Source organism: Balaenoptera acutorostrata, chromosome 4, assembly GCF_949987535.1.
Source record: "Balaenoptera acutorostrata chromosome 4, mBalAcu1.1, whole genome shotgun sequence".
NCBI classification, from domain to species: Eukaryota; Metazoa; Chordata; class Mammalia; order Artiodactyla; family Balaenopteridae; genus Balaenoptera; species Balaenoptera acutorostrata.
The window spans coordinates 82,680,839-82,700,882 of NC_080067.1; the positions used below are offsets into that span (position 1 = coordinate 82,680,839).

At 47.5% G+C, this 20,044-nt stretch overlaps 1 protein-coding gene across 4 annotated transcripts in view; it reads left to right on the plus strand.

The window, feature by feature from the left end:
- Positions 1-20,044, plus strand: part of SEMA5B (semaphorin 5B) — a 132,534-nt gene that overhangs the window by 86,252 nt on the left and 26,238 nt on the right. For all 4 annotated transcript variants that reach the window (XR_009008264.1, XM_057546026.1, XM_057546028.1 and 1 more), the window contains exons 2-4: positions 1,071-1,273; positions 6,455-6,554; positions 11,590-11,635. Coding sequence is in view for 3 of the 4 variants with exons in the window: in XM_057546026.1 (XP_057402009.1) it covers positions 1,120-1,273; positions 6,455-6,554; positions 11,590-11,635 (300 nt within the window). In the remaining variant the exon portion in view is untranslated. The remainder of the gene's footprint in view (positions 1-1,070; positions 1,274-6,454; positions 6,555-11,589; positions 11,636-20,044) is intronic.

Sequence of the window (20,044 nt, forward strand, 5' to 3'; positions counted from 1 at the left end):
CACTCTCCAAATTCATTTATCTTATCTCAGACTGGTCACAGCTTGTGGATCGGGCTACCGCTTTACTCCCAGGAATTAGGTCAAAGGGTAAATGCCTCTGTTGTTTTGCCAGATGTTGCCAAATCCCTCCCCATCCGGTTGTACAATTTTGCCCACCCACCAGCAGTATGTGAGAGCGCCCCTTTTTCCACTGCCTCACCAAGAGCTGTCATCTCACTTGGATATGTGCTAAACTGACAGCTGAACAGCGATATCTCAGTCCAAGTTTTCATTTGTGTTGCTCTTATTATGCGTGAGAATAGCGTCATTCATATTTTTAAGTCCTGTTTGTATTTATATTCTTTGCCATTTTTCTACTGGATTGTTCGTCTTTCTCCTCTTAATTCTCAGGAATTCTTTGTATATTAGGAATATTAGCCCCTTGTCTCTGACATGAACTGCATATCTTTTTCCCTTTCTTGTCATTTGCCTTTTGATTTTGCTTGATGTTTGTTTTGGGGAGAGAGGGAGCATGCAGAAGTTTGTGGTTTTTATGTAGTTAAATTTGTCAATCTTTTCTTTAATAGCTTCTGGATTTGGAGTCATGGTTCTCCACTCCAAGGTTATAAAGAATTCTGCCCACATTTTCTTCTAGCATTTTTCTGGTTTTATCCTTAACATTTAAATCTTTCATGCAGTGGAATTTTTCCTAGTTGGTGTGAGTTATGGATCTAAATTTATCTTTTTACAAATGACTACCCACTTGTCCTAACTCCATTTATTAAAATCCCTAGGATACCACCTTTATCATTAAAATAAATTTTAAACCATTTGGGATCATAATAGAAAAAGCTCTATAATTTGTCAGTTTTGTCCAGAATACCATTACAAGAGAAATTAGCTTTCAAGATATGATCTATAACTTTACATTATTAGAGCAGAGCAAACTCTTAAGTATTGTAAAAAAAATTAAATTTACTTAAACAAACAAAAAAACAGATCCCGTGGGGCTACCGACAGGCACGGAGGAGATCGGGAGAGGTGGGCCCTGCCGAGGGAGCATGTGGTGAGAGTGAGTGTTTGCATTGCAGGTCTCCCCCCAGCCCGCCTCCAGGAGCTGGGAGCACAGAGGGGCCCACCATGGTGTTCCCGGGACCCCTGGCTATCACCCTGCTGCCGCCCAGCCTCACACTGCTGGTGGTGCACCTCGCCAGCTCCCAGGATGTCTCCAGTGAACCCAGCAGTGAGCAGCAGCTGTGCTCCCTGAGGGAACACCCCATCGTGGCCTTTGCAGGTGAGAGCCACTTCCCTCTCGGTCCTTTTGTGCAATGACTGTGTCCTGAAGGACTTAGGTGGAACCTCCGCAGGGTCTCTTTGGCTGTTGGAAGTCATTTCCTGTAGGGTACGGGAGACTCTTCCTCTGGGGATAGATGTAAGAAGGATGGGCAGCCATGGGCTGGAGGGATCTGATTTTAGTCTCCAGACAATTTGTTCAGGCCCTTCATCCATTTTTCCCTGGGGGAGGAGGTGGTCTTTCTCTGGAATTCCTTTGCTGGAGAATGAGGTTATGGATGCCCGGGGTGCTGTAGCCAAGGGTTGGTTGGTCATCTTGTGCTTCCAGCTCTTCTGGAAGCACAAGCTCTATTTCTTGGCTACCCTGGGAAAGAATGAAGCTGACTCACTCATTAGGAAGTGCCTGGAGATCTCTGGAAAGGTTCCCTGTGCTCTAAGATGGCTGCAGGGATGCCCGTCTGTGGCGCCTTGGGAGCCCCCAGGAAAAGGGGCCTTGATGACAAATAACTCCTTCTGTCAAGGGAGAGCATGAGAGTGTCTTATCATAGTCTTTCCCAGACTGGAGTTTGTGAATGGCTGGACATATTCTGAGGGGTCCATAAGTTCTCAATAAGTTTCTAAAATTAGTATATACATTTGATGATAATCTAAAAACATAACAAAACACAAATTCTGAAGCATCCTGCATGTTCTCCCTCAAACTGTTAGCCAGTTTGGTGGTCACTGGGGGTGTTAGGACCACATCGACACTTCAGGATCCATCACCTAAATGATGGAGCTCACACTGGGACCTGCAGATGTGGTCTCAGGTGTCCCCAGGTTCTTAAGTTTGATAAACACCCATCCTATTTCCTCTTCACAGTAACGCTGGCAGTGAGGCAGGGCAAGGGCTCTCACCTCTGTTTACAAATGGGGAGGGCTGAGGTGTAGATGGTTGGAGGGACTTGTCAGAGCCAGGTCTCCATGTCCGCCTCCTGACTCCGTCCCGGGCTCTTCCCACTCCCCGCCGCAAAAGGACCAGGCGCTCCACCGTCAGATGCGCGGCAGCCCATCCTCTGCGATTCCACACAGCCAGCTGAGAGGGGCCAGATGGAAACCAGAGTGGAGAAATGAATCCATAAGACCGAGGCGGGCATGGGATTCGGGGGGTGGGGAAGGCCGTATGGATAAGAGTTGGGGCAGCGAGGTGGGGAGGCTGGAGGCATTTCAGATGTGTGGGATTCCCAGCTGTGGGCTGCCTCCTGTCTCGGGGAGGAGGGTTTCCAGCTGTCTTCTCCGTGCTGTCTTGTTTGAGCTGGGATCTGAGGCTTCGAAGGCTTAAGTGGATTAAAGCAAATTAGTAATGTCCTTAAACCTACAAAACGCACGCACACTCTCCGACTTCTGATGGCTCCCGGAGGCTGTCGCTGAAGGGAGGGACCAAGGAGCAGAATTCTGAGGGTGTCCTCTTCATGCGGGGGCCGCCTGCGGCAGCTCCTAATGAACCCTTTCTTCTCAGGGGCTTTGCTGGGGCACGGTTGGCCTGGCTGATCCTGGGGGCCATGGACAATGGAAGGAGAGCAGGGAAATCCCTGTCACCCAGCCAGGCTGGTCTGTACTGGAACAAACTGGCTGGTGATGGGAGGAGGGTGGAGAGGTGGAAGATGTGTTCCTTGAAAGCCTGGCTTCCTTGACACCATTTCTGATCTTCAGCTGTAAATTACTTGAATGAAACTGACTTCCCACCCCGCCCCCTCTCAGAAGGAAGGAATGAGGCTCAGAGTGACATAGGCAGTTGACACAGAGTGACTAAGAAATCCCCTGAGTCCCAGGTGAGCAGAGATGGTCCGTCATAGACTGATAGCCCTGGAGACGGGAGTCATCTCTTTCCTCCTCAGGCCTCCTGGCTTCCCCAAAATTCACCCGTTCCCTTTTTCTGATGGCTTTGGGTTTTCCTGCCTATTGGCCAAATTTTTCTTGGGCCCCTGACCCAATACGTGACTCCAGGCACGGAGCTGGACGCTGCGGGGCCTCAGAGGTGAAGAAGTTCCCTTTGAGTACTCATGTCCCTGTTGTTCCTTAAATGTCGCTCCCTTTGGTCCCCCAGTGCAGTTAGTCCTGGATGAGGGCTGGTCCCCTTGTCTCCCCACATCCTTTAGTTCTGCTGGGCACAGACTAGGGACTCCATTCGTGTTGGGTGACTATGTTCTGGGTGATGCCGTGTTCCAGAGAAGCTGCCATAATCCAGCCCCGCACCAACCCCCAGCTTCCAGATGTTACATTTTACTTCTGACAGTTGAGTAGGCTTCCAACCCTGTAACTGTGAGTTTCCCTCTCCCCTGACACCTGGCTGATCTGTGAATAACCCCTACATACCCCAGAGGAGCTGCCAATTGCGGAATCTGACAGACGTTTTTCTGTTTTGTAAGGTTAAATTTTCTCCTATGGGTTTCTTTTAAGGGGATCCACCTTTGTTTCTCTCTGGCCTGCACGTTATTCCTTTTGCCACAGCTTGGCCTTTCTAGGTGGCGGGGAGAAGCCAGTATGGGGTTAACACTGGCAGTGGTTAATCCACAAAGTGGGTAATTGAATTGACTATAATTAAAATCACAGGCACGTCATGGAGAATGTCATTTTTCTCTTAAAGTCACTGTCCAAAGCGTTCACTGCACACGGAGCTCAGAACGTGCTCGGTGTTTTAACAACAGCCTTCCCTCTGGTCCTCTTTGCCTGTGTAATAAGAGGAATCTGGCTCCCTTCCCAAGACAGCTCCCCCAGGATCACCGCGCTGTGCCCGCTGCATCTCCCCCCTTGCCCCTTCCCCCTTGCCCTTGTCAGTCACTTCGGGGTAAGGAAGAGGGACAGAAACTGGAAGGGACCGCCCCCCCTCCTCCACCCCCACCTCCCACTGTCATCCTGGCTCCTGCCCTGTTTCCTCTTCCTCTCCCTTCACCCCAAGAAAGGGCTGGAATGAAGGCTGAGCTGAGCTATCTCCAGATGGAGTTTCTCCTGGTTTGCCGCAGACCAGTCATGCCACGTCTTCCCCTGTTCAGCTGCCCACATCTGGAATACCCCTGTCAGAAGGGAAGAAGGGGATTAAAGTGCAAGCCGGCTGCTACTATTGGAGAGCACCCAGTATGCTGGGGATGGCAACCCCTCTCACACACACATACACATACCCCACCCGGAAAACAGATGAGCACATTCAGAGTGACAAAAACGTGCAATGTGAATGGAACACGAAGGGTGGAGAGAATATGGAACAAAATAAGATCAGGATGGAGAGGTTATAATCCAGGAAGGCTTCCTGGAGAAGGAGGACCCTTGGCTTAGTCTCTAATGTACCATGATATCCTATCAGGATTTCTGAGAGCGGCCCTGAGGTCAGCTAAAAACCTGGCCTACCCGACTCCAGATCCACTCCTTATACTGTGATCACCCAAATGCCATTGCAACTTCGTGGTGGTTCTTGCCAACCTATAGTCACCTGCTGAGGGCAGAGGCAGACACAAAGGATTTGCTTCATTTTGCTGCAGTTTTTCTTTCTTCTTTTTTTTAATCGTGCATATCACAGTTTTCTGAAAAACATCCAACTCGCAAAACCTTCAGTTCTCCAGGGAGCGATTAAGTGTTTGCCTGCCATGCAGAAATGAAGGGCTGCTTTTACTCTGTAGTGGAGGGATAATGAGCACTGATTTATTTCCCTTGGATTACACACACACACACACACACACACACACAGACACACACTACTCTGAGCCTTCTGGGAGCCAGTTACTAATACACTGTGAGGAAGAAATCTCAGGGCCTCCTCACGTTCCCCTCATCTTTACCCTATCGGCGTGAAAGTTCCTCTGCCCCACAGCTTTCTCTCTTTACTGGTCAGTTCCCTCACATCCATGAGGAAGGGGCTGAAGGAGAGCTGTTAAGGGGCTGTGAGCCAAGATGGGGGAAGTGGTTCTCCATTTGGAGGGAAAGTCAGCTGGGCACTGTTCCCCAGGTGTACCCTCTCCAGACCACTGCCCCATCCATCCAGAGGGCTTCGAGGTCTCCTCTGCCCACCTGGTCCCCATGAAAGACTTTGGCCTTGGCTGGGAAGATCCTTCTTGGAGACAGAGATGGGCACTGCCCACCCACCCTCCATTTCTTCCACCTCTGTGGAGTCTTGTCTGAAAACCTGAGGTTTCTTGTACAAAAGGGAGTTGACGATTATTCATACATTCATTCAAATACTTCCAGGTGCAGGTGCTGGGCAGAGGCTAGAGCTCCCAGAAGCAAGATTTTCCCTGTCCCCCAGGGCAAACTACCAGATTAGACACCCAGTGAGATAGGAGCTTTGATGGCAGTCAAGAAGAGGTCTATAGGAGCCGGTCACCTTGTGTGGGGGAGTCAGGGAAGACTTCTTGGAGGAGGTGGGGTGGGGACGGGGACAAACAGGAACTGTTCCATTGAGGAAGAATAGAATTGCAAAGGTTTGCAGGCTCCTGCAGGATAGATCTGGAGATGTGCACTGTGTTCTGGTTGAGTGTGGCTGGAGTGGAGGGTGTAAGGGGGAATGTATAAGCAGAAGCATCATTCTTTCAGTGGATCACTAGATCACTAATGTGCCAGGCATTCATTCTACTTGGGAGGACAGTGGGGCCAGAACCGAAAGGAGTTGGGACTTTTCCTGGAGGAAACTGGGAGCTATTAAAGAGTTCTAAGCTAGAGAGTGACATAACCAGCTTTGCATTTTAGAGAGATCACTTTGTGGCTGTGTGGGAAATGGGCTGGAGGGGCAAGAGTGGAAGCCATGCCAGTTAGGATGCTGTTGGCACCAGTCCAGGCAAGAGATGATGGTGGCTTGGCTGGGGGGTAGGGTGCGGAGGGCGAGATGGATGGATTTCAGAGAACGGACAGGATTTGCCAGTGTGTTTGGTGTGGCTGGTGAGGGTCTCAGGGGGTCAAGGATGATTACAGGTATCCCTTTGCGCAGCTAGGGGGTGGGTGGAGCCCTTCTCTGAGCTAGGGAACAAAGCAGGAGCAGTGACACCACCCCCACTCCCTGTCCCCTAGCCGGCTGCTCACAGAGGTGGGCAGGTAGAACCCAGGTCTCCGGGGTGCCCCTGCCTCACTGCAGCCCTTCCGTTCTTGGGTTCGATGCTGGTGCAGCTGGGAGCCCCTGGGCCAACAGTAACCGAATGACTGCTTCTCCCTCCCCCAGATCTGAAGCCATGGGTCTCTAACTTCACCTACCCTGGAGCCCAAGATTTCTCCCAGCTCGCTCTGGATCCTTCCAGAAACCAGCTCATCGTGGGAGCCAGGTAATGAGGTACAGGAGGGTTGGGGCCAGGACTGGGGGATCAATTCTAAGCGAATTGAGTGGAGGGAATATTATTTGGGATGACACTCTGTGGGCAGACCCTCACCCTGGGCTCCTGTTCCACCCTACCAGGCCCTCTCTGTGTCTGAATGTCAGTCCCCCAGAAAAGGAAGCAGTGGATGGGTGGGTGGGGGGAGGTGGGAAGGAAGTGACCTCCAGATCTCAGCAAGCCACATTCCTCAGTGTCTGGCAGTTATTAAGGGCAGGAATGCCCGCTAGCAACCTCCTAGCCCCTGTCCCTGCCATCCTGCCAGGACCTACCTAGCTGGTGTCCTCCCTGGGAGCTCCATGCAGAGAAGGTGCCCAGGAGCCCCCTGCTGGCCGGCTGGCTGCCTGCACCTGGGACATGGGACACAGGCCACGTGCTTCTTTTATGAAGGACCTCACCTCCCTGTTGCCTGATATCAGTTAGCCCCACTGCCCAGGTCTGGTATTCAAGGGATAATACACTCTAGGGAGGACTTGTAGAGACTTTACAGAGTGGAGTAGGAGGAGAAAATCCTCACAAAATCATAGACCGTCAGCTCTGGTAGGGAAGGGAGGTTAGAGATGGTCTGTTGCAGTGGGAATAGCAGCATCGGTAGCATTGGGAAACTCGTTAGAAATCAAATTCTTGGGCCCTACCCCAGACCTGATGAGTCAGAAACTCTGGGGGTGGGGCCCAGCAACCTGTGTTTTAACAAGCGCTCCAGGTAAGCCTGATGCACACTGGAGTTTCAGAATCACTGGCCTAATCCAACTGTCCTCGATTTAAACATGAGGAAGCAGAGGCTGGGGTGGGGAAGGTGACCTTCCCAAGACCACGTAGCAAGATGACAACAGAATCTGGGGACGAGAACCCAGGTCCCCTAACCTCAGGGCTAGAGTTTTTTCTGCCAACCCACGTTACCACCTCCAACTGCACTGGTGTTTTTCAGAAGCTCTCCGCCCCAGGGGTTCTGATTCAGCAGGTCTGGGGTGAGGGAGGACGGCCACTGGGTTGGACACCTCCAGGCTCCACTGTGTAGCTGACCATCCTTGACTTCTGGGCTTTCCTGTGTGGCCCCACCCCTTCATTTGCCACGTGAAAAGGAGGCAAGTCGAGGACAGAGCTCTGGACCAGATGAGCTGCATTCTTGTCCTGGGTGGTCTTGACCTGTGAGCCTCACTTTCCTCATCTGTAAAGTCCGGGTTATGTGACGCTGCCAACATCACAGGGCTATTAAGAAGCTGGGGTGGAATGCATTTTATTTTTTTAATTTTGAAATTAACTTATTATTTTGCATCAGTGATATGTGTTATGGTATAACATTCAGAAGGTACAAAAGTGAAAAGCAGGGCCAGCCCACTATACACCAAGCAGGACCCCCCACTGGAGGCATGCCCTGTGGTGAGTTTGCATGTCCTCTCCAAAGTAATCTGTACATATGCAAGTATACAAGAGTGTGGACCTTATTTTCCCAGCAAAGAGAATCATTGTTTTACTTTTTATGTTGAGATAATGGTAGATTTACATGCAGATGTAAGAAATAATACAGAGATCGCATCCTTATATCCTTCACCCCGTTCCCCCCCCCAACAGTGGTAACATCTTGCATAACCATAATACAACACTGCAGTCAGGAGGCTGACATTAATGCCATCCTTCCACCTGATTCAGTGTCCACCAGCTTTACATATGTAGTTTTTAGAATCCTGATGCCTTTGAAATAAGTAAGACAGAGAAAGACGAACACCGAATGTTATCATTTATATGTGGAATCTAAAAAATAAAACAAATGAATTAATATAGCAAAACAGAAATGGACTCACAGATATAGAGAACAAACTAGTGGTTACCAGTGGGGAGAGGAAAGGAGGGGGGCGAGATAGGAGTAGGGGATTAAGAGAAACTACTGTGTATAGAAAAAAGAGGCCACAAGAATAAACTGTACAGCACAGGGAAATAAAGCCAATATTTTATAAAAACTTTAAATGGAGTATAAGCTATAAAAATACTGAATCACTATGTTGTACACCTGAAACTACTGTAATATTGTAAATCAACTAGACAATAAATAAATAAATAAATAAATAAATTTAAAAATCCTGGTGCCTTTGCTCTCTGAACCTTGTGGAAGCATTTTGAAAGCTGCCATTCATTCTGCACCTACCATGTGCCAGGCACTATTTTATGTACCAAATGTGTAGTAAAACATCTAAAACGTGTAGTAAATCAGGCATGTAATAAGTCATGTCATCTTCACGGTAACCCCAGGCAGTAGGTTCTATGATTATCCCCATTGTATGGACCAGGAAACTGAAACGCAGGAGGGTTGAGTCACCTGCCTGTGCTCACACTGCTCTTCCTGATCCTCTTCCTCCCCCACATGCGGGTGAGGGGTGGCATCCCTTTGCCTGGGTCCTTGAGCCTGGCTATGCCCACAGAGAACCGGGGGAAAACCTGGACCGGGTCCCTTGCACCCCTTACAGCAAATGAAGTGGGTCCTCAGCCTCTTCCTCCTCCCCCTTTCTCTTGGAGCTTCTTTCCTTCCTCCTTCTCTTCTCCCTGACATTTTCCCCCTTCTCTGTGACCCCCTGGGCCTCTGGAATTCAGGGTAGGGAAATTTTTTATTCATTTATACCCCGCCTTGTTGCGTAAGGGGTTTAGGATGGGTCAAGCTTCAGAGATTTCTCTCTCTTCTTATCTCCCAGGGAAGCAGACTTCGATGTTGTGATGAATGATTTTTGTTGAGATAAAAATGAATAAAGTGATGCAACGTTTCCCCTAATTTTTTAAAGCTGTGAGCAGATGCCTGTGTTACCTGAGCAGACAGCTGGGGCAGAGCCTTAAGCTGGAGCCCATCCGTCCCCAGGCTGGGAGGGTGGGGGCAGAGGAGGGGCCTGGGGAGGGACCTCAGAGGCCTGGAGCCAAGGTCCCCTAGTGAGGCCCACCAGGACAGAAAAGCAGCCGAGTGGGTCCTGGACCCAGAGCCAGAGGTGTCTCCTTCAGGCCCCTGGATTCATTCAGCAGGGCCTCTCCCTCTCTTTCTGGCCCACTCTACAACCTTTCCCCTCATTTCTCAGCACAGCCAAGGTGGGCCAGAACTTTCTAAAGCGATCATTCCTGAAAACTTCAGGAACCAAGAGGAATGGCCAGAAGAAGATGTAAGAAGGAAAGAAAAATCTTAGGGAAAACCCAAACTTTACATCTGTTTGACATTAATAAAGCCTTTCAACATGAGTCACACCATTCCTCTGTCTCCACGGCCCTATGAAATAAGAATGACAGGCATTAGTTTCTCCATTTTACAGATGTGGACACTGAGCCCCTCAGAAGGCCCCCAGCAAGTGGCTGAGCTGGAATTCTCCCTGCCTCTGCCACAGGGGCTACTCTGAACCTGCAATCACTTTCATGTGGCTCTCTGACCTGGGGGTCCTGCCACCCTCCGAGTCCACGCATAGTGCCTTGTGGCTTCAGAGTCCGTGCAAAGCAGTTTCAGCAGCGCCTGACCCCATGAGTGCTCAGTAAGTGGGCGATAGTCATAGTAGTGATGGTATCATCATTACTATTATTTAAGGTGGTTTTTTTTTTTTTTAATTAAGACTTTATTTTTTTAGAGTAGTTTTAGGTTGGCAGCAAACTTGACAGGAAGGTACAGAGAGTTCCCATAGGCACCCCCGCCCCACACAGGCCCAGCTTCCCTCACCACCAGTAGCCTCCACCGCAGGTGCATTTTTTACAATTGATGAACCTACACTGACACATCATCATCACCCAAAGCCCAGAGTTTACCTTAAGGTTCACTCTTGGTGGTGTACATTCTGTGGGTCTGGACAAATGTATAATATCATGTATTCACCATTAGGGTGTCATACCTAGTAGTTTCACTGCCCTAAAAATCCCCTGTGCTCTGCCTGTTCATCCCCGCCGCCACCCCACCCCCTGGCAACCGCTGATCGTTTTAATGTCTCCATAGTTCTGCCTTTTCCAGAATATCATATAATGAAATCATACAGCATATAACCTTTCCAAATCAGCTTTTTTCACTTAGTAATATGTATTTAAGCTTCCCCTACGTCTTTCCATGGCTTGATAGCTCATTTCTTTTTAACACTGAATAATATTCCATTGTCTGGATGCACCACAGTTTATCCACGCAACTACTGAAGGACATTTTGGTTGCTTCCAAGTTCTGGCAATTATGAATAAAGCTGTTATAAACATCCGTGTGCAGGTTTTCGTGTGGATATGAGTTTCCTTATTTAAGGTTTTCGAGCAGCAGGCTGGTATGATGAAAGCAGCGTTTGAGGAGGGTGAATCTGGCAGCCCCGTGCAGGTGGCGATGTGGAAGAGAGGAGCCACAAGGTGGCAGAGGGGCAGTTTGGGCAAGAGGAGACAGGCTGGTCCAGGGAGGTGGCCGTGGAAAGGTCAGATCCAGAGTCACTGACCGCAGGAGGGACTGCGGGAGATGAGGAAGCAGACAGGACTCCAGGGGCCCAGGCCGTGGAGCCAGGACAGATGGCTGGCCTGTCTGAGGAGGGGAAGTGGGTCAGGGAGGTAGTCGAGGGAAGGAAGAAGATGACCTGCCTGGGTCCCCACAAGAGCTCCATGAGGCTTTATGTTGAACAGAAACAGTTTCCACGGTTGGGAAAGGGGTGTAGGAAGCTCTGCCCTGGGCCTGCTGGGATGGCGGGGAACAGAGACAGCGTGGGCTTTGGGGGCAGATGCGTCTGGGTTTCAATCTCACCTCCTGCACTTACTATCTCTATGATTTGGGCCATTTACCCAAACTGTTTCCTCGTCTGTAAAATGGAGTTTTCTCTCTACTCCCGGCGTGGCAGTGCAGATTAAATGAGCACACGGAGGTGGAGCTCTCCCTGGGGTCGGCCCACTGGCAGCCATCTGCAGTCGGCACCCAGTCCTGGCACCCCACGAGGCAGGAGCCACGAAGCTGTTCCTGGAGACCTACCTGCAGAACCGGCCTGACTTACCGTCTCTGTTTCTGTTTTCACAGGAACTACCTCTTCAGACTCAGCCTTGCCAATGTCTCCCTCCTTCAGGTACATTTGCTTCCCTTCCCTGTAATTTCCCTGGTATTTGGGGGCTGGGGCCAGGGCAGCACAAGGAGCGAGATTCAGAATTGAACCCCCAGGGTTGAAATCAGGAGCCCTGTGTTCTTTTCACTGGCTGTGGGCTCACACCGGCGGTCGGGGTAATGGCCGGGAAGATATTTGGAAGTGGGGGCGCGGCCACAGGAACATGGGGGCACACGCAGGGCTCCTGCGCTGTGAGGACAGGAGCTAGGTGCTCCTGTTTGCCTGGACTGAGGGGTCCCAGGATGCAGGACTTTCACTAGAACCAGTACAGTACTGGACAAACTGGAATGGCTGGTCATGCTGAGTCCAGCTGCTAAATCCACAGGAGGGTCTCTGGGTTTGGGCCTCGAGGGAAAGGGTGTCCCTAGTTCCTTTCTTAGCCTGGCCTGAGTGATCCCATTGTAGCTCAGCATTTTCACTGAGCTGCAATTGATTTGTTATCTGCTGCCAAGAAGGACTCCCCCAGCATAATTCCCTAAGTGCTTCGGGAGGCACTTTGATGGGACTCCTTGATCCAGAACATTTATCCCAGATTGAGAAACAGATGCCATATCATCTCTGCAGAGGCTGGACATTCTAGAGAAAGGAAGGCCATCTCTTTGTCAATGAGGGGAGGGCCTCAGTTCCTGTGTCCAGGGGAGGCTTGCTGGTCTCCAGTGATCAAGTGGTCCTTGAGCACTTGCTGTGTATCAAAAGTGAGCTGGGGGGGGAGGGGCTATAAGACAAGCAGAGTCTCTGGCCGCTAGGGCTCACAGCACAGCCAGGAAAAGTTGATGAGTGATACACAGAACCTAATTAGAGAATGGTACAAGGAGTTAGTCAGGGCCTGGGCTATTTGGTATAGTGTTTCACTACAAAGGGCAGTTGGGGAAGGGGAGACCTCCTTGGTGAGCTAGTGTGACACTCTGGTCTAGTTTCTTCTAGCTGCACCTGGGTCTAGACCCCCAGGGGCCATTGCAGCTGGTTGCCACAGAGGAGGTGCTCCACAGGGAGCAGAAAAGGTGTGACCATCCGAAAGGAGGAGCCAGGAAGAACTAGGGGAAATTGAAAAGAAATTCCATTCATCCATTTTTAATAAACATTAATAAACATTAACAAACATTTATGGAATACCTACTAAATGCTGGGTCCAGTCCCAGGCATGGTACTAGGCATTTGAGATCCAGAGGTGAATCAGGCTCTGTCCCTTGCCTGAAGGAGCAAGCACATAAGAGATCATAAATGATTCCCTTTCCTGGATGGGACATGTTCCTGGGGCCTGGGCTGGAGCAAGGTGGAATAAATTCCCAGAGGCAGCATCCCATGTCCTGCCAGCTTGCTCGGTCACAAGCAGCCCAACCAGAGCCTAGTTTCCAAGTGACTTCCATGGGAAATGAAGCCAAGATGCCAAACCCTGCAGGTCAGGGCCTGGGGGCAGCCAGTGCAGAGATGGTCCAAAGTGGGTGGGCGGAAGTGGATCCGAGGGTCCTGCCTTGTGCTCAGGAGGCAGTTGGCTTTTTATTAAGTTCCCATGGTCTGCAAATGAAAGTCTTCTGGGAACAGTAATGTGGCCCAAGTGGGGAAAGAGAGACAGATGCACAGAAATAATGGCAGCGCTGTGGGAAGCATGTAAGAAGGGGTGCATGCCAGGTGCCAGGTGCCCAGAGGCATGAGCAACCCCCAGGCTCCGCAGGGTCTGAAAAGTCTTCCCAGAGAGCTGCCCTTGGGCTGCAGTTTGAAGGATGGGGTTTGGCCAGGCAGCTAAGGAGGAGACAAGGTGTGAAATAGCATGGAGCTCCGAGGGGAGCAGTGTGGCAGGATCATGGTGTGGGAGTGGGATAAAGGTAGGAGATGAGGCCCAGGAAGAGAGAGAGGCTACATCACAGAGGGTCTTCATGGCTGAGCAGAGGGGTCCATATTTTATTTTGAAGGCAAAGAGGTATAAGCCGAGAAGTGGCATGAACAGATTTGGTGTTCAGATCACCTAGCCCAATGCAGAGAATGGATTAGCAGAGGAACTGGTTAGGAGAAACGGCAATAACCCAGGTGATTGATGGGGAGAATTGAATTAAGGCAGCAGAGTGGGGATGGAGAGAAGAAAGGAGATGATCTTCAGGTGGCAGAACCATACAGCGTCACAGCATCGCACGGCTCCACAGAACACCAGGCACATTGTCTTCTGTGTGAAGGTGACCCCTAGAGTTGGGAAGGTGGCAGCCCTGGAGGGCTTAGCGAAGGCTTGGACTACAGTGGACTGGACTACTACTAGGTTTCTGGCTTGCAGAGCTGGGTAGCATAAATCAGGATGGGACTGGAGCTAGCCTGACTCTGGACACTGGTTCTCCCTTGGTTGCCCACTAGAATCACCAGAGGAGCTTTAAAAAGCACTGATGCCTCAGAGGTTCTATTCTAGGGTACAGCCGGGCACTGGGACTTTTAAAGGCTCCCAGGTGATTCCTTTGTACAGCCAGATATAGGAACCACTGCTCTAGGATGTTAAGGCCTTTTTTGTAGATGCTGCCCAACTGGTTTGGCTTCCCCAGGTGTCCATGACAGTTGACCTGCAGGTCCTGGGTCCCGTACCTTACCAGATGTTAGGACCCTCCGGCTTGATGCTGAGGCCTGGCGTTTGGTTCATTCTGCTCCGTGTGGATCTGGTCTCAGCCATGGGAAGGTACCTTCTGCCAGCCCTATCACTCATGATTGAGGCAGGGGCTGGGCCTCTGGGGCTTTTCTGAAGGCTTTTCTGCAGACCAGCCACAACTGCACCAGGAATTGGTTTTACCACCTTCCCAGGGTGTCTCTTAGGGCCTGACTCCAGGAGTTCAGATTGGATTCTTTGTAACAGAACTAAGGAGATAAATAAATACAATTCATGGTCACATCCCCACCTCCCCACCATAGGGGGAACCACCTAGCCACAAAGAGAAGAGAACGAGAGAGAAGTTAGAGCGGGCTGTCCAGCATCCCCTCGACCAGGCAGGAGGCCGACCTCAGCCTCTGGTCTCCTGGTTTGTCCTCTGATGAGAAAGCCCTGCCTTTTGACCATGAAAGCTGGACTTCATTGAGCGCTCCTCCATTGCCCTGTCTGGGGCTTTGGGTTCCTGTTTATAAGCTTTCAGTCCACATCATCTGCTATCACAATTGACTCACAGCAACTAAGTGCTAAAAATGAGCTGCACCCCTTTGCTGAAAAGAGGAGACAGGGTCAAGGCCTCCCCATTCCCCAGCCCAACTTCCTTTACTCTCTATCCTGCCTGGGGCACACACGCAGTTATAACTCTCCATTACAGCCAACAGATCCTCCCACATGGCCCCAGGGTATGATTTAACCAAACTTAAACCTCAGTGCTTTATTGATAGTTTAAATAATTAACATCCCTTAAAGAAAAATCTAAATGCAAACAATTTATGCAAACCAGTGTCCATTAAAAGGACTTCTAAGTACCTAACCCCTGTTAAACAATTTGTGTAAACTACTCTTCCTTAAGGAAAATAGAAAAACCCAGCTTCCTTCTCAAGTCTCTAAGCAACAAGGGAGGAGAGATGCAGGTAGCGGCAGAGGGGGCAGAGTGCGTGCGTGCCTGCGTGTGTGTGTGTGTGTGTGTGTGTGTGTGTGTGCGCGCGCGCGCGCACGCCCGTGCTTGCAGAAGGGGAGGGGAACCCAAATCAGCTCACCAGTGATTGTTATTTATCACTGTAACTTAATAAACTGGTTGTGGGAAAGAAAAGGTGGCGAGTGGTCAACAGTGTCAGGGGGCTGCTGAATGATAAGCTTACTTGGATTTGTCAATCAGGAGCTCATGAGACACCTGTGCCAGAGCAGTTCCAGAGGATGACGTGGCTGGAGGCCTAATTGCGATGGATTTATGATCTTGGGCTGCCACATGTCTTGCATGTGCAGACATGGGGACTGTTCTGCACATTCGCATCAGGATGCACATGGGGCTTTGTTTGCGCCTGGGCAGATGGTGAGGCTGATCCTGAGCTCTTTTCTAGTTGTCTCCACATTGTCCAAACTAAGCTGGCAGCTCCATAGTTTTTTGAAATCTAAACTCTGATGAGTGGTGGACTTAATGCTCAGCTGTTTTAACGTTCAGCCATTGTCTCTGGTGTCCAGGGGAGTTGCTGAGTCTATAAGGAGATTATCCAGTTCCTGGCTGTCTCAACTGCTTTCCCCATACCAGAAAACCACGCAGTTTCTCTTTACTAGAGATTGCCATCCTGGAATTTCTGGGACAGTCCTACTTTAAGGCATTCTGCATGGCTGATTGATCGTACACATCTTATCTCCACTCCTTCACAAAATTCACTAAAAGGACAGTGAGAAATTTTAGAAGGTACAGATCTGCAATGACAGAGAGAACAAAAGAGATGTCAGTAGAGAAGAGATTAATGTATTCTGGGAAGGTGGAAAATGGATGGAGCAAATCATAACCAATTTAGTAGAGCAGAACAGTTTACAGAGGGATATATGGCAGAGAAGCGTGATGATTCCCCAGAAGGCCTCAGAAATTGGGGTGTTGGATATTGTGGAATGTGAGGATGAGGTACAAGGCTAAAAGGGGGAAATGGTTGAAATTATCTAAATTGAGAGGTCAGAACCCAGATCTCCTGTCCCATCCCACACAGTAATCCCTTCCTCCATTTACCCCTCCCCCAATAAAGGGAGATTAAGACCCATTTTTTTCATTAAAAAAAATTTTATTGAAGTGTAGTTGATTTGCAAAGTTGTGCTAATTTCTTCTGTGCAGCAAAGTGACTCAGTTATACATATATATACACTTTTTCATATTCTTTTCCATTTTGTTTTGTCACAGGATATTGAATATAGTTCCCTGTGCTATACAGTAGGACCTTGTTGTTTATCCATCCTGTATATAATAGTTTGCCTCTGCTAATCCCAAACTTCCATTCCTTCCCTCACCTCCCCGCCCCTTGGCAACCACAACTCTATTCTCTATGTCTGTGAGTCTTTCTGTATTGCAGATATGTTCATTTGTGCCATATTTTAGATTCCACATATAAGTGATATCATATGGTATTTGTCTTTCTCTTTCTGACTTACTTTGCTCATTATGCTAATCTCTAGGTTCATCCATGTTGCTGCAAATGGCATTCTTTCATTCTTTTTGATGGCTGAGTAACGTTCCATTGTCTATATATACCACATCTTCTTTATTCATTCATCTGTTGATGGACATTTAGGTTGTTTCCATGTCTTGGCTATTGTAAATAGTGCTGCTGTGAACATAGGGGTGCATGTATCTTCTTGAATTATACTTTTGTCTGGGTATACGCCCAGGAGTGGAATTGCTGGATCATATGGCAACTCTAGTTTTAGTTTTTTGAGGAACCTCCATACGTTTTCCATAGCTGCTGCACCAGTTTACATTCCCACCAACAGTGTGAGAGTGTTCCCTGTTCTCCACACCCTCTCCAGCGTTTGTTATTTATAAACTTTTTAATGATGGCCATTCTGACAGGTGTGAGCTGGTACCTTGTTGTAGTTTTGATCTGCATTTCTCTAATAATTAGCAATGCTGAGCATCTTTTGATGTGCCTATTGGCCATCTGTATGTCTTCTTTGGAGAAATGTCTATTTAGGTCTTCTGCCCATTTTTCGATTGGGTTGTTTGGTTTTTGTTGTTGTTGAGTTGCATGAGCTGTTTGTATATTTTGGAAATTAAGCCCTCGTTGGTCGCATCATTTGCAAATATTTTCTCCCAGTCCGTAGGTTGTCTTTTCATTTTGTTTGTAGTTTCCTTTGCTGTGCAAAAGCTTGTAAGTTTGAGTAGGTCCCATTTGTTTATTTTTGTTTTTACTTCTATTGCCTTTGGAGACTGACCTAAGAAAACATTGGTACAGTTTATGTCAGAGAATGTTTTGCCTATGCTCTCTTCTAGGAGTTTTATGGTGTCATATCTTATGTTTAAGTCTTTAAGCTGTTTTGAGTTTATTTTTGTGCATGGTGTAAGGGTGTCTTCTAACTTCATTGATTTGCATGCAGCTGTCCAACTTCCCCAGCACGACTTGCTGAAGAGACTTTTTTCCCATTTTATATTCTTGCCTCCTTTGTCAAAGATCAATTGACCCTACGGTGTGGGTTTTTTTCTGGGCTCTCTATTCTGTTCCACTTATCCATCTGTCTGTTTTTGTGCCAATACCATGTTGTTTTGATTACTGTAGCTTTGTAGTATTGTCTGAAGTCTGGGAGGGTTATGCCTCCTGCTTTAAGACCCTTTCTTTAAAGACCCAACTGGTGAGGCTCCAAATTTGGAGACCCCAGGAAAGGTGAAATCGCACTGATGGGGTATGGGGCTAGAACAATATTTCTTTTTCTCTCTTTGCGCAATTTATTTATTGAAGAAAACTGGTCATTTGTCCTATGGTGTTTCCCACAATCCTGACTTTGCTGATTGTAATCCAAATGGTACAATTTAATGTATTCCTCTGTTCCCTGTATCATCTGTGAATTGATTGTTAGATTTAAAGACTTTATTTAGTTTAGATTCTGGCAAGATTACTTCAGAGGTGTTATTGTATACTTTTTTAGGCGGTACATAGTGTCTGATTTTCTCTGTTTTTTTTTTTTAATGTTAGCAGCCATTGATGATTGTTTCCCAGATCCATTAATTCTTTAGGTGTTACAGTACATTAGCCGGACTACTTCTACAAGGAGAAACTTCTCCTCATCTCCTATTTGATTACCCAATGATACAGTCATATAGAAAAGGCAGGATAAATATTTGTTACTCTGTCTTTATTCACCAGTTTTCAAATAATGAACTGGCTTGGAAGTATCCGTCAATGATGATCAGTTAATTTAATTTATTATTATTATTATTATTATTATTAATTATTATTACAGACTCATGGCTTTAAACATTGTGGGTGTTGCAACCCATTGCAGTTATCTCTCATGACTATCCCATCTTTCGCCAGTAGGGGGCCTCTTCAAATTGGCTCCTGGGCCTATGACATTATGACCCTAGTGGTCTTTGCTTCCTTACTATTTGGTGTGAGGAGATATTCTAGGCTCACCTTGTACATTTCCTGCCCCAGACCTAGAATTAGTCGTTTCTCCAAGAAACCTTGGCTCCTTTCAGTGGGAAATGGTTAGTGATTTATTTTTAAATATAAATAGCCAAAAATCACCAGACATCTGAGGAAAGCCTTTATAGTGAAAGAGAAAGATCAAAACAAACAAGCAAACAGAATGAAGGAAGTTGTAAGAAACAGGGACAATGCAAGACATACAAGAAAACACTTCGTAAATTAATTTAAAAAACTAATTAGAATCTTCTGAGATATAAAAATATATTTTGTTTATAAAACATTAAATTAAAAATGAAAATTTAAAAAGTGATTGGGGAAATAAAAATTGAATGGAAGGATTAGAAGATAAAGTTGAAGAAAAATCTCTCAGAAGTTAGAACAACGACAAAAAAAAGAAATGAAAAACAGGAGAGAAATAACAGAAAACTAGAGGATCAATGCACAAGGGCCAACAGTGGATTGGATTAATAAGAGTTACAAAAAAGAGAACAGAGAAAAAAATGAGAACAGAGAAAAAAAATGAGGAAAACAGAGAAAAAAAGTTACAAAAAAGAGAACAGAGAAAAAAATTATGGATGAAATAACATAAGAAAATTTGCCAAAATAGAGGATGAGTCTTCACATTGAAAGGGCTGACTAAGTTCCCAAAAGAGACCCTGCACTAAGGCACATCAGTGTGAATTTCAGGACACTGTTATCAAATGTGATTCTAAAAGCTTCTAGCTTTTTTTTTCTAAAGAGAAAAAGAGAAAGAAAACGATCACTACAAAAGATTGGGAATAAGAATTACACCAGACTTCTCAGTAGCAACACTGGAATCTAGAAGACAATGGAGGAATAAATGCCTTTACAATTCTGAGTGAAAATTATTTTCAACTTAGAATTCTATACCAAAACGATCAATCAAGTATGAAGATAGAATGAATCAGACATGCAAGAATTTTAAAAAATTGATCTACCATGTTCCTTTTCATAGGAAGATACTGGAGATGTGTTCTACCAAAATAAGCAAGTAATTCAAGAAAGGGGAAACACAGGATTCAGCAAACAGGAGAGGAGTGGAGGTAAGTCCCAGGTTAACAGCAAAACAGGAGACCTCAAGAGCAACCAGGTCATACTGGGGCAGAAGGCTGGAGGCTGGCAGGAGGAAGAGAATGGGAATTAATAGGTTATCTGAACCATTTGTGTGTACAGTTGTTAGCAGATGATATTGAGAGGGACTGTTGGGCATTAGGGAAAAATCAGTGATAGGTACGTTGTAAAACAAGCCAATGAAGAAAATCAAGACAATTATTCAGTCCAGGAAAAACAAAAAGTTGGTCAAGAAAGGATACC